The sequence below is a fragment of the Condylura cristata genome, unplaced genomic scaffold (assembly GCF_000260355.1).
Source record: "Condylura cristata isolate star-nosed mole 26May11 unplaced genomic scaffold, ConCri1.0 scaffold00041, whole genome shotgun sequence".
Classification (NCBI taxonomy): domain Eukaryota; kingdom Metazoa; phylum Chordata; class Mammalia; order Eulipotyphla; family Talpidae; genus Condylura; species Condylura cristata.
The window spans coordinates 775,174-792,058 of NW_004567142.1; the positions used below are offsets into that span (position 1 = coordinate 775,174).

Here is a 16,885-nt window from a genome sequence, read left to right on the forward strand (position 1 = left end):
CTTTGCACCTCTCTGTCTGCCTCTTCCAAAGGGGCATAGGGAAAACGAGCAGGCGCTTTATTAAGGAGTCTCCCTTGCCAGACCCAGAATCGGGGTCAGAAGTGAGTTGTACTTCTTTGAGCCTGTGCTGGAACTAGGGATGCACCGTGACCTTATAACAACCTGCAGTTTCCTCACCATGGCGGGGCGCCAGCATGGACTTTCCTGGCCTCCTGTTCTGGCTCCTGTTGTGCTGTGTGCTCTGACCCTGGGATCTGAGTAAATGCCAGCTCCAGGTCACTGGTGGGACACTGGAAGTGCCTCAGACAGAGGAACTCACTGAATTGTAACCCTCTGACATGAGTGTTACTCTCACTACCAAATTATAGAGGGGAGAGTGAAGCACAGAGAAGTTGAGAGTTTTACCCAGGCACACAGCATTGTCCAAAATGGCAGCCACTTGCTTTAAGTGGTAATTAAGCACTGAAATATGGTGAGTACATGGAATTCTAATTAGAAAGATGAGGCTGAGTAGTAATTGGAAAACTGAGAACTTTAGTTTTAGGAAAACTAATATTTTAGAACAACGTGGGTATGTGAATCTACTGTTTACCAACACTAAATCTCTCAAATCTATATACAAAGAAATTTTAAGGTCCCTATTCAGTCCCTGCAGGTACAAAATAGACACCAGATTGCAAAAACTTATAATAAGAAAAGATTGATATGATGGTAGGTAGATAGGTACAGACAGACACAAAGAGATTCTGACAGGAATTGCACCGAACATGTGCAACCGACATCTTAACCTTGTCTTCCGATCTCCATTTTTCTCCATGGCGTTAGGGCTTGGTGGCAAGCAGCATACTGCCTCACAAACCCAACTGTGACTATCTTGGGCCCCAGCACCTGTGACTATCTTGGGCGGCACGACAATTCAGATGTAATGAAAGTCACGGATTGAAGACAGCGCTAGGCGCCTGAATTGCCCAGGTGAGAGAGCAATGCGTCATGAGACAGACCATGTGACACTCCAGGGTGTCATGGAGAACGCGCCATGACAGAAGCTTCAGAACCATCTTTGAGGACTCCTCTTAGCAGCCAGGATAAGGTAAACAGAATCAGCTGGGACTTTATCAAACTAAAGAGCTTCTGTACAATAAAAAAGACAGTAGCCAAAACCTAGAGACTCCCTTCTGAGTGGGAGGAAATATTTGTTTTCTCTGTATTCCACGAATAAGTAACACTATCCAGTATTTCACTTTCTCCTGCTGATTTATTTTGCTTGGTATCATTTCCTTCCTGTGGTCCCAGGTCCATGGGGTTGCAAATGGCAAGATTTATTATTTTTTGTTATCGTGTAGTACTCCGTTGTGTGGAGGACTGCGTGTTCTTAATCGACTCATCTGTCCTTGAGCACTTGGGTTATTGCCATACTTTAGCTCCTGTTGGCAGTGGACTTCTATTGCAACTGGTAGTGTTGCATTCTTTTTAAGATTTATTTATTTAGGCATACAAAAACTGAGGTACAGGTCAGAGGTGTAGGGGGTGAGAAGACTCACCAGAGACATAGCGGGGAGCAGAACAGGCGGATCGACGAAGTCCACTGCTGAGGGGAGCAGCGGGGAGACAGGAGAGGTCTGGCGCACCATGTGGGTCACTCCCTGGCTGGGGTCTAACTTGTGCTGAATCAACTGTGGCTATTTCATAGTGCTGCACTTTAAGCCGTTGCACCACCAGGAGGGGCCCTTCTTCGTTTATTTCCTTAAAAATAGCACCCTGGGCCCTCCCTGGTGGCGCAGCTGGTTAAAGCACAGCACTAAGAAGCTAAAAGCCACTTCCGCGTGAGTTCGATCCCCGCCTGCCCCGGAGGTGACCACATGGCGCGGCAGACCTCTCCTGGCCCGCCCGCTGCTCCCCTCAGCAGTGTACTTCATGGATCTGACTGTTCTGCTCCCCACTCTGTCTCTGGTGAATCCTATCACCCTCCACATCTCTGGCCTGTACCCCAGTTCTGTATGAATAAATAAATCTTAAAAAAAAAAAAAAAGAAAACACATAAAAAAAAAATAGCACCCTGGCCCCTCCCTCGTGGTGTAGTGGGTTAAAGCTGCAAGCTCGTCGCAGCTGCCTCAATGCCAGTTTGATCCCGGGCCCCACAAGGCTCAGCGGACCTCTCCCGGCCCGCCCGCTGCTCCCCTCAGCAGTGTACCTCATCAATCTGCCTGTTCTGCTCCCCACTCTGTCTCTGGCGAAGCTACTCATCACCCCTGCACCTCTGGCCTGCACCTGAGTTCTGTATGCCTAAATAAATAAATCTTTTAAAAATAAAAGAATAACACCCTGTGCAATGAAAAATGCAGAGGAGACTACAAACAATGATGTCCTAATAGTTTCTATTTCTGTGACTGAAACACCTGGCCTGTTAGTGGCACAAAAGAAAACTCTTTATTTTGATTTCGTAATGCAAACATATCATTCTCCAAAGAAATAAATAGGAGATACTGATCGAAGCTTTAGCTACTTCTGTTACTCCACTCTCCCTAGTGGTGCATTTGCGCTATCGTCCAGTTTATTTCTTCAAATAGCAGGGAAAAAATTTTAAAATATGACCCATCAAGTTGATATTGAAAATTCTGTCTGCACTTTCTTCAGTTGGCATTGCAAAAGTTTGCGTTGATATTGAAAAATCTGTTCGCACTTTCTTCAGCTGGCGTTCCGAAATTTCACGGGAGGGTGACCTGCGCCAGAGTCTCCATCAGAACAACAACGCAAGCAGTCACCTGGCCTCAGCTCCTCCCAACACACAGAGGAGAGATTCTTTCTTGCCAAATCCATCAGAAGTGACCAGCTTCCATGCTGGCTCTCCGGTGTTTTTCTTTATAGATGTTTTTTAATATGAGACGTGTGAAATTCAACTTACTGTGTCGGGGTCACAGATTTTTCTCTTGAATATTGGCCCCCGCAGCCGCCAACAGCGTGACTCCCAACAGTCACTTTTCTTGGGTTCTTTAGAGATGTATTATTTTGTCTCTATTTGAGGATTTCCTGGAGTTCTCTCTGTTACTGATTTCTAAATTAAATCCGCTGTATTCAGAAAACATACTTTGTATGACTTGAACCCTTCTGAACTTACTAAGGAATGTTTTGTGGCTCAGAATATGTTTTGGGGGCTTTTAAAAAAGATTTGTTTATTTATGCATTCAAGAACTGGGCACAGGCCAGAGGTGCAAGGGATGAGAAGACTCACCAGAGACAGAGTGGGGAGCAGAACAGGCAGATCGACTAAAATACACTGCAGCAGGAAGACAGGAGAGGTCTGCCACGCCATGTGGGTCACTCCCTGCCCGGGGATCAAACTCGCTGCAGTGGCTGCAGTCAGCTTCACAGTGCTGCGTCCTAACCCCTCGTGCCACCAGGGAGGGCCACAATATGTTTTTTGAAACTGTTTTCCGCACAGAAGTGAGTGGTGCCCTGTAGTATGGGACCCCCACCATCCTTGCTCTCAGGGCTGTTGCCTTGGTACCCAGAGGCCTTGCTGGTCAACTAGGCACACAGTCAGACAGGAGCTGTCACTGGACAAAAGCCTGATAGAAGAGCATACTGCGAAACTCGTTTCTGTTGAAAACAGCGGGCAGACGTGGCCAGGAGTAAAACAAGGACATTACCTGGGCAAGGAAGGTTCCAGAGGGAATAACACGATCGCCAGAACTGGTTATCACGAAGTTGGTCTGTCCAGTGAAGTCTGAGTCAGTGAGTCCAGGCAGCACCTGACCCCTTGAGCTGCAAAGTTGACTCTTCCTCAAATCAATCAGCACAGCTTGTGGGCAAAGTTGCCAATGTGTCAGTGGAGATGGTTTCTTTTTTATGTAGAAAAACTGGGGTGCAGATCAGAGCTGCAGGGAGTGAGAGGATTCACCAGAGACAGAGTGGGGAGCGGAGAAGATGGATCTACTGAAACACACTGCTGAGGAGAGCAGCGGGGAAACAGGAGGGGTCTGCTGTGCCCTGTGGGTCAGCTCCCTGCTCAGGGATCGAACTCAGGTCATTGGTGATAGTGCTGAGCCTTAACCCCTAGGCCACCAGGGAGGCCCTCAGTGGGGTCAGTTTTAACCTGACCTGCCTCATCTAAAATTGAGTCCTGTGAAGTGTGCAAGTCAGCCCTGTGCTGCCGGCATAGCAGCTTTTAATTTGAGATGCATTTGCGGCGGTGGGGCTGGGTCCCCATTTTCCAGGATGGAGCGTGCACGTGGAAGGTTTGCCTTACGCCCCCATGGAGATGTTTCTCCATCACAGCTGATAATCGGAAAGAAATGACAGTGGGGACTGAGGCAGAGGAGCCTGAGGCCGTTGGGCACTTGTGGGAGCAGGAAATGTTTTAGGAGAAAGTGGAAGCGTAGGTTTTATTGCAATGTCCTCGGAGGCAAGTTTCTGTCCCGGTATTAGCTTGAGCATTAAAATGCAGATTCGCAGTGATGAAATGAGAGGCCTTGGTCTGCTCTGCTGCTTGCCGTGGCACTGTCCTACCTTTTCCCATTCGTGTCAGTCCCATGTCTCTTCCCTAGGGCACCATGGGCAGCTCTTTGTCATGGGCACCAAGAGGCTTTCGATGCCACCTTGTAGCCCAAGATAGTGCCACTGGGGCCCTCCCTGGTGGTGCAGCAGGTTAGGACGCAGCCCTGCAAGCTGGCCACAGCCACGAGTTTGATCCCGGCCCCCAAGGTGACCCGCATGGCCTGGCAGACCTCTCCCTCAGCAGTGTGCTTCATCAGTCGGCCTGTTCTGCTCCCCACTCTGTCTCTGGTGAATGCTCTCACCGCCCCTGCACCTCTGGCCTGTACCCCAGTTCTGTATGCGTAAATAAATCTTTTTTTAAAAATTCATGCAACTGCGGCCCTCCCTGGTGGCACAGCTGGTTAAAGCGCTGCACTGAGAGGCTGAGGCCACTTCCGCATGAGTTTGATCCCCGCCTGCCCCAGAGGAGACCACATGGCGCGGCAGACCTCTCCTGACCCGCCCGCTGCTCCCCTCAGCAGTGTACCTCGTCGATCTGCCTGTTCTGCTCCCCACTCTGTCTCTGGTGAATCCTCTCACCCTCTGCATCTCTGGCCTGTACCCCAGTTCCATATGAATAAATAAATAAATCTTTTTTAAAAAATTCATGCAACTGCTTTCTAGGTTGTTTGTTCCCATGTGTGAATATATTGCCCATTTTGCAAGAAGTTAAATTTGTCCCCAAGAAAAGAAAGAAAGAAAACAAAAGAAGAGGAGCTATTCAGGTAACTGAAAGGGGATCTGAGGCCCGGGAGGGGTTTTTGTATCAGAGCTTTGTGTGTTGCTTAGGAGAGAAAACGGTTCCCCAGCTGTCACAGGGGGCCAGCACGTTCAAGCTCAGTATTGAGTCCTCCCGCCTAGAGCAAGAGAAACAGCCCTGGGTTGCTAGGAGATCAATCCTTTAGGGGTAACCCCACCCCCGGCGGGCAGCCTTCTAGATGACATGTGTGTCTATATTCTTCAGGGGCCACCAGTTCCTCATATAAGCGCCAGATTTACTGGGATTGGTGTGAGCCTAATCCCTAAACCCGGCTAATCCCTAATACAGATCAGTTTCCAGTTGATCATGGGAGTCTTGTGTGGCTGCCCTAACCAGCTTTAACTGGCTGACCTGTGCCCTTTTCTGTGGTCTCTTAATTGGCTCCAAAATAAAGGAAACATTTAACAATTGAAAAAAACAAAACATTCACATGTGAACCTTATTGGCCTACTTAGAAGAAACATATGCTAGGTGGCCTTTTCAGCCTTCTTCTTGTAAAGAAAAAAAAAACACAAGGAAAGAGGAAGAGATAGAGACAGAGGAAAAAGAAACCTCTGGTTGAAAAAAAGTCTAACTTGACCTCTTGCAGACATGCAAAGCTAATTTTACCGCCGTCTGTTATTTTACTTAAAATGAAGTCGGATGTCCTTTTCCCCTTTCTCTGGCTCAGGAGGTCCAGCCCATGCTCTTCTTCCATGCTGATCACATCAGGGTCACCATTTGCTGCCTCACAAAACGTCAGCTGCTGGGGATGAGGGTCACTCCAAGTCCAAGTCCCTGAGAAGCCTACAGGGACTACACTGGGCAGTGAGGTGCAGCCCTGATCCAAAGGCAGTGTCGTATTTATGAGAATCAAGTATGGGGGGGTAAGTATGGGGTGGGGGGGTGCTGTTGCCAAGGATGTAAGCCCCCGGAGTGACCAGGGTCTGCTGCCTGTGGGGCTCCATTGTTCCTGCCACTCAAAGCATATTACCTCTATTCTCTATTACCTAATTTTTGCTAATCTTTAAGTAAGGTATTGAGTTGTTTCTGCAAAGTCACAGCTTACGTTTTCTGTCTTTTTCCCAAAACTTTGCCATCAGTGTCAACCTGGCCCAATGATTGGAAGTGGTGTTTATTTCTACGATTGCCTTTGCCAAGTTTTCCCCTATTTGTTCTATGAGTTGTTAAGAGAAAGATATTCATATCTCTTACTAATTATTAGTCATGTCTTATTGGTTTGTTGTCTTCGTGATTGCTTAGGGTTCATAGTTTACCTCTTTAGCTTATCACATCTTTGTGATTCTGTTATATCAAGTTTGTTAATGTATAGCTACATGTTTCTGATTTGCTATTTTTGTGGTTGTTTGAGGGTTCATAGTTAACATCTTTAATTTATCACCTATTTTTTATGATTCCATTATAACCCCTAGCTACACCTTTTTGATCTGTCAGTTTTGTGGCTGCCTTGGGGTTAACAGTATAATTCTTAACTTCCTAGTTTATCTTCAAGTGATGTGATGTTGCTTTACCTAAGAATTTTACTGTAGTATAGCTGCCTTTTTTTTTTTTTTCACTTTCAATCAATTTTATTTAGAAATATAAATAGACCGAACAATACTCAAGCCTGGGAAGGCTACATTCTTTTTCAGGGACACAACAGTCCAAAAGACTAATACTCATGACTGATTCAGCTCACAATTATTAGCCCTCATCAAGCAGCAGCACAATCACTAGCAAACATTTTTTTCCGGCACCTTTTATGAGCATTAGAGAGTCACAGAGCAATGAGTCACAACCCTGCCCTCAAGGAGCTTACAATATAGCTGGGAAAAACAAAACACCCAGAACAGGCACAGGTTCCACATTATGATGATAAAGAACAGTTAGTTACTGGCATAAATCATCGCATTTGAACAAATGAATAATAGGATTATACACAATAGCAAATATACACAATATCAAATTCCAATTCAAATTATCAAAAGAAACCCCAAAATTATGCAAATTTTTCAACTAAATTGGATTAAAAGAGCAAAAACATAATTCTAAGCCAACTTTACTGTCCCACATAAAGGATGGATGGATTATATCCTAGAATTTCACCCTGGGACGGTGTCCAGATGTCAAAGTCAGTAGTTCAGACTGCCAAACCGATGAACAAATTCGGAGAGTGAGTAGACAGCTCCCCATCCGACCTCAGGATCCACACTGATAATGTCATTCAGGTTCATTTTGGAATCTCCAGTCTCAATGCAGGGGTAGGATGGAGGAGGTTCTCTCCAGTTCCCGCTGGAATCTTTCGTATGAGTCTGTCAGAAGCAAAGTTCTTCAAATATGAATCTGCACGTATCACTCTGAACTTCCTCCTAAAGTGTGGATGGATGTCCTCGTCAGACTTAAAGGCATCTTCCACGTAAGCATCAAAAGGATAAGGAAATGGCAGGACTGTGTCAAGATCATAAATGAAGCTCTGTCCTCCACTTGAAACATGAAGTAAGACAACATGGTAATCCCAGGTCAGGGGCCACTCCAGGTCTTTCCTGCTGTTTCCAGATAGGTATCATCTTCCTCTCATTAGATATGAAGACAGCATAACACTCTTCTAAAGGATACTGGTCATGGCTTTTAATGTATTCGCAGAGCTTCCAAATATAGACACAGGCGTCACAGCGCTGGCTCTGGCCCGGCAGGGGGCTGGGGTGGACCGGGACCAGCCTGCAGACAGGATTCCTTGGGGGAGGACTGGTAATTGTTTTAATACATCTTGCATTCCATATGCCAGAAACCTTAAAGTGGAAGAAGTCAGGCTGACCTGTTAATTAGCTAGAGTTAGGTTCAGGCAAAGCCTCTGTAGACTGAAGTTTCAGGGAACTGATAATCCTTCTCAAGGCCACACGTCTGATGTGTGAACCCCAGATAAGCACTTAGGAGTCTCCTGCTGCTATAGTCCCTGCTTGCTTTAGAGTGCAAGTGTGTCCCCCGCTGAGGCAATAAATGCTAGGAGGAATTGTTCTGGGCTCAGACATCCAAGTGTAAATACACAGCTGCCTTCCTCCTGGCTGAGCGGAGTGAAACCTGGGGAACAACCTCCCCCTTGCGTTTTACTACTTTATTTAAACATTACTTTTAAAAAAGATGTCAAAGAGACTTTATCCCTTTGTTCCGACTCAGATTTCCACCTGATACTATTTCCTTCTGCCCAAAGGAATTTCCTTTAACCTGTCTTGTGTAGGTTTCAAATGCTGAGTTTTTAAGCTTTTATATACCTGGAAACTACCTTATTCTGCCTTGGTTTCAGAAAGATGTTTTTGCTGGATACAAAATTCTAGGTGGAAGATTGCTCATTTCACTTGCCCTGTCTCTGGTGAGAAATCACTGCCGGCTTCACCTCCGTCCTCTGTATCTCATGTGTCTTTACTCCCCTGGATGCTTTTCAAATTTTTTTTTCCACATCAGTTTTGAGCAGTTCCATTATGAAGTGCTTTAGTGTCATTTTTTCCTTATGCTTGAGTCAATATCTAAGTTTCATAATTTTCACCAGTTTTTTCAGTCTTTTTTTTTTTTTTTTCAGATATTTTTTTCTGTCCCCACCTCTCTCCCCCTCATTCAAGGCCTCTACTTTAAAGAAGTATATACTTTAAAGACCTTACACTATGTATATAATGTACATGTATATTATTATATACGTGTGTGGTTTATATATTTCGTATATATAAGGCCTCTTGATGTTATTCTGCAGTTCACTAATGTTATTTCATTTTTTTAAGTGCTCTTTTCTCCGTGTGTCTGATTTTGAGTAGCTGCTATTGCTGTGACTTCGGCTTCATTAATCTTTTCATCTGTGGTGCATAATCTGCTAGAAATCCCACTCAATTTATTTTTTCATCTCATATATGTAGTTTTTAATCTCTAAAATACTATTTTTTTAAGATGTATTTATTTATGCATACAGAACTGGGTACAGGCCAGAGGAGCAGGAGCGGTGAGAGGATTCATCAGAGACAGGGTGGGGAGCTGAACAGACCAACTGATGAGCTACACTGCTGAGGGGAGCAGCGGGCGGGTCAGGAGAGGTCTGCTGCACCAGGTGGGTCTCCTCCGGGGCAGGTAGGGATCGAACTCATGCTAAAGTGGCTTTAGCTTTTTAGTGGTGTTCTTTAACCAGCTGCGCCACCAGGGAGGGCCCCTAATCTCTAAAATTTTAACTTGGGTCTTTACCTTATCTTCCACCTCTCCACTTAACTTTTTTTTTTTTTTAAGGTTTATTTATTTGTGCATACAGAACTGGGGTACAGGCCAGAGGCTCAGGGGTGGTGAGAGGCTTCACCAGAGACAGAGTGGGGAGCAGAACAGGCAGATCGACGAAGTACACTGCTGAGGGGAGCAGTGGGCGGATTGGGAGAGGTCTGCCGCACCATGTGGTCACCTCCGGGGTAGGCGGGGATCGAACTCATGCGGAAGCAGCTTTAGATTCTCAGTGCTGTGCTTTAACCGCTGCGCCACCAGGGAGGGCCCTCCACTTAACTTTTTAAGCACATAAAATACAAAAATAACAGCTGTGTAATATACTTATCCATTAATTTTAACACCTTTGTCCATCTTGATTGAATTTTTCCTCATTATAAACCATTTATCTACTTTCCATGCATTATAAGTTGTTGGTGAATTTTCGTTTGTTAGTACTGGATATTTGTTTTCCTACAAACATCCTTGAGCTTTGTTTTGGAACACAAAACAAACCTGGGACCTATTTCATCTTGATTTTAAGATTTGTTCGGTGACTTCTAGCACATACTCAGTGGTGGACTGATTAGTCCACAAACCAAGGCAAGACTTTCCTGAGTCCTGATGCCCCCGAGTCATGAACTTTTCCACTCTGTCATGCAGGCAGGTACTCTTCTGACTCTCCATGAGCAACTATTAATGCTTCTGCTTTCAGATTGCTCTCCCCATAACCTCTGGAAGTTTCTGTGCACACACACACTGATCAGTGCTCAACTGATTGTTCTCAGGGGACCCTGCCTAGATCTCCAGAACACCCCTCTTTGTGCAGCTCCTAGCTGGACTCTCCATGAATTTAGCTGCCTTGGACTCCAGATTCACCAGTCTGTCTCCTCAATTTAGGCAGTGCAATGGATCAGGAAGTAATGGTCCTGTGTGTGAAAGAATATGTCCATGTGATCTGGCTTGCAGCCGCTCTCTTTCTCTCTTCTTTAAAGTAGAAAATCAGGTGCCTCCGTGGTGGCGCGAGGGGTTAAGTCAGCACCATCAAATTATAGCCACTGTAGCCTGAGTTCGATCCCCCGCCAAGGAGCTGACCCACATGGCTCAACAGACCTCTCCCGTCTTGCTCTGCTCGCTGCTCCCCTCAGCAGTGTGTTTCAGTCGCTCCACCTGTTCTGCTCCCCACTCTGTCTCTGGTGAGTCCCCTCACTACCCCCACTCACCTCTAGCCAGCACCTCAGCTCTTGTATACATACATAAATGTCTTTAAAAAAATAGCAGATCAACATTTTGATTATAAAATGAAACAAACCACACTCTACCCCTAAAGAGCCTGAGCTAGGAAGTGGGGGCTGCTGAGTCACCCCCACATGAAGCTAGTGAGGCAAGAGCAATGCTTTACCTGGGTCTGAAAAGCAAAGCTACAGGGCCCGGCCTCGCCCTGAACTGCTCAGACCCAGGAGAGGGGGACTAATAGTCCTGGCCTCTTGAATTCAGGGTTGGAACCTGTACTTTTCTGGACTTGATGCTGTGTCACTATGGGTACTCCTGACCACTGCCCCAGGCCCCACTGTGCTGTGTGACCTGGCATTGACTTCAGATCCTCCTCCCAGCTCTAGGAAACACAGAATAGTAGGTGTGAAGTGCTCCACACAGAGGAATTCCCTCACCCACCACCCTCTGAAGTTGGTGTTGTCATCATTACCATTTTGTAGGTGAAAAAGATGAAGCCCAGAGAGGTCAAGACCTGGCCCAAGGTCACACAGCAGACTAGAGATAGAATCAGATGTCAAATCTAAACAGTCTAGTCCAGAGCCTATTTCAACCACTTGTTCTGCTGTCAGAGATTCAGAGACACAGACAGAAAGAGCACTTAGCAGAAGGAGGAAAGAAAAGGAAAGAATATGAATGGAAGAGAAGGATAATAAGTTCAGGGGAAAGGGTTTTCTTTTTATTATTATTTCCTTACATCATTGTCCATTTCTGAACAGTAATCGGTTTCTCCCCATCGTTTTCCTGCCACATAGCACCACGTTCCCTTGTGTTCTCCCCTCCCCTGTTTTGACCTCCCTCCCCCCCACCTCAGATCTATGATCACCTGGCCAGTTTTGTCTATTTCTTGACTGTTCAGTTTCTCTGTGTTCTGCATATACCTTTCTTCTTCTGCCTTATAATCCCTTCCACTCGATCCATGTTGCCACAGATGTCATAAGCTCATCTTTTTTATTGCTGAGTAATATTCTATCATGTAGGAATGGACAAGTAAACAAGAGCGAGACTACTTTTTTTTCCTGTAGGGCTTTGGGCATTTAAAATAATAACATGCCTTCTCAATAACTCACCAAGACGAGAGGGAAGTTGAGAGCAGCTCCCCAGCCTGGCTTTTGTGGGGTTTTTTTGTTTTGTTTTTGTTTTTTTGAGGTCCCATCACCATCTCCAGCCTATGGCTATGGGGGACACAATCAGGGATGAGCTCATGTGTTAGAATAAAGCACTGATTTTTAGAGAAAGACAAATTCAGCTTTCAACTTTAGTTTCCTCATTTATTTGTCACACAAAGACCCATGAGCAAGTGTGTGCTTCGCTGAGCCTCAGGCTTCCTTATCTGGAACAGGTGAGTCCCTCCTAGCCTAGAGGAGCGTTGTGAGGTTGGAAACGAGACACAGATGTGAGGGCTTAACACATAGTGAGTGACCAGTAAATGCATAGTGGCCACAGGAAGAATCCCAAAGGCTGAGGGAGGGAGATTTATGATGTGGCTAAGACAGCAAGAAACCCAAGATAAGCTGATGGTGAGACAGCCCAGGACCCAGCAATCATTCATCCATCCATTCACCAAACAGTAGGCGCTTCCTGTATGCCAGCCCTATACAGGTCAAGGATTCAGCAGAGGGCAAAACAGATAATAGCCTGGCCCTCATGGAGCGAACATTCGAGTGGGAGAGCAGTGGTCATGAAGCAGACACAGACCCACGGCAGCGACACGCTACCCAGACATCGAGTCCTGGTGGTTTTCCCACCTGCGGCGTCCATGGTGCCCGGAGCTGGGGCTGAGCGTGAGCAGGCCAGTGCCCCCACTCAGTGGGACGAACTTTATTATCAGGGCAGGAGACACAGAGATGGGAGCCGTGACCCCTGAGGCTGACAAAGAAGGCACGGCAGAGAGGTGCAGATGGCAAGACCGGCACCCAAGCCCAGACAGACAGACAGACATGGGCTCGTGGAGAAATGAACCAACACCCGGATGGACCAAAAGGATGGAGGTGAGCACTGAGGAGCTGGAGAGTGGGTGGCAGCCCCCGGGGCCAGGCTAAGGGCCAGGCTGAGGGACCTGCAGTGTGGGAGATCAAAGGTAGACTCCTGGGCTCGCCCTGCCTCCTCCCTAGACTTGTGGGAGACGCATGGACTATTTCCTCTTCCTGCTTTTCCTGGTCCAGCGGAGCGGCTGTCAGCTCCCGGGCCCCATGGCCCTGCCAGTGGCTCTGCTCCCTTTCTTCCTCCTTCTGCTCATTGTGGGCCTCACCCTTTGGAGCAGGGCTCCGTCCACCCACGCTGGCCTGCCCCCAGGGCCACCCCACCTCCCGGTGCTGGGAAACCTCCTGCAGCTGAGGGGGGGCCCCTTTCTGCAGACTCTCCTGCGGGTAAGCGGTGGGTGGAAAAGGGAATCCCGCCTCCTCTGCAGCCAGGGCCCTGGGCCTGGACACATCGTTGTGGTGGGTCAGAGGGAGGGGAGGCTAGGGAGAGGCAAGGGGTGGGGGAACTTTCTGTCAGGAAATGCTCAGAGGCAGAAACCTGGGGAACCCCAGAGGTAAGGAGACAGCAAGTGACAGAGAAGGAAAGGGGGAGAGGGAACTAGTGAGACAAGGAGCAAGGATGAGGGGGGTTACACGGAACAGAGTCTCTTGGAGGAGAGACAGAAGGGGAAAGCATGGGCGTGAGACGGAACGGGAGCCAGAAGAGTCACAGCGAAGGAAACGCACAGAAACACAGCCTTGACCTGAGGCCGAGACCCACAGACAGGGCCCCGGGAGGGAGCAGCCACGTGAGAGAGGGGCTGGGGCGCGCAGGCGCAGAGACACTGAGCAGTAGACTCTGAGCCGGCCCAGAGATCCAGAGGAAGGGCCACACCACAGGCAGCCAGGGCCCCACCCGCCTGGAGTCACAGACCCGTGCAGACCCATGCAGCCTCGAGGCTCACACCAGTATGGGGGGAGGGGGGATCCACTCCCCCCCCAGCCTCGGGGCCCCCACCTGACTCCACCCCACACCCCCGCACAGCCTCGGGCTCACACCACGCCCCCCTCCCTGTTGCTGCAGCTGAGGACCCGGTTCGGGCCCGTGTTCACACTGCGCCTGGGCCCGACCCCTGTGGTGGTGCTGTGCGGCTATGAGGCGGTGCGCGAGGCCCTGGTGGAGCAGGCGGACGCCTTCGGGGGGCGCGCAGAGATGGCCATTTCCGAGAAGACCAACAAAGGCTATGGTGAGGCTGGGCGGGATACGGGGGGCCCGGGCCTGGGGTCTCAGCAAGGTGCACCACCTCTGCTGCTTCAAGGCCAGACGCTGAGGTCCGGCTGTTCCCAGCCAGGCCAGTGGGCCCTGCGTGTCCATCAAGATGCAATGAGCACTCGAGATGGGGGGTGGGGAGGAGTGACACTAAAAAACTAAAGAGCAAGAGAAGATACCTGGGGGAGTCTTCCCTGAGAAAAAAGGCTCCCTGTGTAGGTCCCCCTGAGGCCTGGGGCTACTGAGCTATTGCTGCCGGGATCTGCACCCCGGCAATTTTCTGGGAAAAGCCTGAAACAGACTCTGGAGACACAGGAGCCCTGAGCTCCCCAGTGGTGTGGCGGTAACAGGGTTTCTGGTTCTGGCCTATTAACCACAGCTACGCTCTGTCGCTCTGTCGACATATGACTGACTGGGAGTTTCGATGTTTGACTGACTTAGTGTCTGCTGTGGACAGGCCAGAGGTGAGAGGATTCACTAGAGACAGAGTGGGGAGTAGAAGAGACAGATGGACTGAAACACATTTGCTGAGGGGAGCAGCGGGTGGGTCAGGACAGGTCTGCCACGCCATGTGGGTCACTCCCTGGCTGGGACTGAACTCGTGCTGCGTGGCTGCAATAGCTTCACAGTGCTGCACTTTAACCCGCTGCGCCACCAGGGAGGGCCAGGAAATACGAATTTTTAAGGTGCATCAATCTCCATCGTGCGCAGGGAGGCCCTCACCCGCTTGGCGACTCTCTGGGCCCACGGAGTGAACGCGTGTGTCCCTCGTTTTAACGTCACCCGGGAGGCCAAGGTCCTAACCTCCCAGTGCCTCAGAACATGACTCTTTGGAAATGGCGTCCCTGCAACCAAGTTAAACGAGGTCTCTCCAGGGCACCAACCAATGTGGCCGGTGTCTTATGGGGGGAGACCTGAACACAGACATGCCCATTGGGGAGATACCCTGCGAGGATGGAGACGGGCAGAGCACAGGGAATGAGCACCAAGGAGCGCCGCGACGCTCAGCACTACGGGAGCTAGGGAAAGGCCCCTCTGGTCCCTCCAAGATGTGCCACTGGGAGGAGACGAAGACTGAGAGACCTGACTGAGAGACCTGACTGAGAGACCTACCTTGTCACTGAGTCTCTCCATTGGCGGTGCTGTGTTACTGCAGCCTGGTGAACCTGTGCAGACCTTTGTCCGCTGCGCAGAGCTTTCCAGACTCTGGCTTACAATCTTCACTCGTTATCTTGCAGCTGTGGAGGGCAGAGTCTCGAGGTGGCTCCAGGGCACGTTTCTTTTGGAGTAGGCCGGTTGGTTCCCTGGCATTTTCAGCTTCCAGGGGCGGCCTCTCCCTGCATTTTCAGCCTCCGTCAAAGCCCGGAACACAGTGTCTTCTCTCCCCTCTGCTCTGTCCTTACATCTCTCTGGGGCCTCCCTGGTGGCACAGGGCTTAAAGTGCAGCGCTATCAAGCTGTGGCAGCCACTGCTCCCTGGGTTCCTTCCCCGGCCCCGGAGGTGATCCACAGGCCCAGCAGACCTTTAAAAGAAATTTTTGGGAAAACCTTTCCTACCTCAATCTTTCAGTCTCCCTCATGTTTTTTTAAAGATTATTTATGCACACAAGAACTGGGGTACAGGCCAGAGGCATGGGGGTGAGAGGATTCACCAGAGACAGAGCAGGGAGCAGAACAGGCAGATACACTGAGCTACACTGCTGAGGGGAGCAGCAGGCGGGTCAGGAGAGGTCTGACAATGCCATTTGGGTCAGCGCTGGGGCCGGGGGTGGAACTCATGCTGCAGTGGCTGCAGACAGCTTCATAGTCCTTCACTTTAACCCATTGTGCCACCACGGAGGGCCCTGCCTCCCTCTTATAAAAACCCTCAGGACACCCACAAGGTCCGCTACCTGTGAAGTCAGGGATGATGGTGATAGGGGCATGGAGACCTCTGGATGGGGTAGAAGGGCATCACAAACGCCAATACACTTGGCTTTGAGCTGACCGCAGGCCGAGTCTGCAGAGTCACCGCTGTGGGGTAGGGGTGGTCTCTGGCTAGCACCTGGGGGATGGGAGGGGTGAGGCAGGAGTAGGTGGGGGGACACGTCAGCCTGAGATACAGCCTCCAGGTGGAGACGCAGGTCGAGAGGGTGGGCCTGAGAAGGGGTGACTGCTGCCCTCTCAGTTGAGTCTGGACATCTGGACCTTCCGCCCCACCCCCCACCCCCGTGCAGAGGGTGTGAGCTGATGGCCGAGAAAAGACTGGAGCGGGGAGCAGGGAGCAGTTTGGATTCCCAAGCAGCATCTGGCAACACACCACGTGTCCACTCTAAGAGTTACTAGAGCAATGCAGGCGGGACAAATGGCACATATATGTGAAGAATTGACTAGAATGACCTTGAAAAACTCGAAAGAAGCTGCATTAGAAAGACCTGGACTGGGTACGGAAAATGTGCCCCGCTGCCCCCAGGACACAGTCCTGGTCCATCGGATGCTCAGGGCCTGGCCCCTGCTGAGCGCTGCTGACCGAAGGCCCCTCTCCGTGCTGACGCCACGCACGTGTCCAGGACCCTCTCCCAGCTCAGGATGTGCCTGTCTCCCTCCCCTTCCCTGTACTGTGGATCCAGGGAGTCAGGGAGCGCTCACCCCTTGGGCAGCCCGGTGGGAACATCCCACTGGCCTGCTGAGCCTGGCCTTCCCGCAGGCATTGCCTTTAGCCAGGGCAAGCGCTGGCGAACCCTGAGGAGGTTTGCCCTGACCACTCTCCGGGACCTGGGCCTGGGCAAGAGGCGCCTGGAGGACCACATCCAGGAGGAGGTGGGCTGCCTGGAGGAGGAGCTGCAGAAGACGTGTGGTGAGGACCACGGGGTCGGTGAGGACCACAGGGTCGGGAGGGCCAGGT

General features: G+C 49.7%; 1 protein-coding gene and 1 pseudogene across 1 annotated transcript in view; one reads left to right on the forward strand and one right to left on the reverse strand.

Moving 5' to 3' along the window:
- Positions 1-7,404: 7,404 nt before the first annotated feature.
- LOC101619180 lies at positions 7,405-7,922 on the reverse strand (annotated as a pseudogene).
- Positions 7,923-12,900: 4,978 nt separating this feature from the next.
- The window catches only part of LOC101619411 (cytochrome P450 2B4-like), a 10,762-nt gene continuing 6,777 nt past the window's right edge, over positions 12,901-16,885 (forward strand). The window contains exons 1-3 of the mRNA XM_012733471.1: positions 12,901-13,140; positions 13,817-13,979; positions 16,688-16,837. Coding sequence (XP_012588925.1) covers positions 12,901-13,140; positions 13,817-13,979; positions 16,688-16,837 — 553 coding nt within the window. The remainder of the gene's footprint in view (positions 13,141-13,816; positions 13,980-16,687; positions 16,838-16,885) is intronic.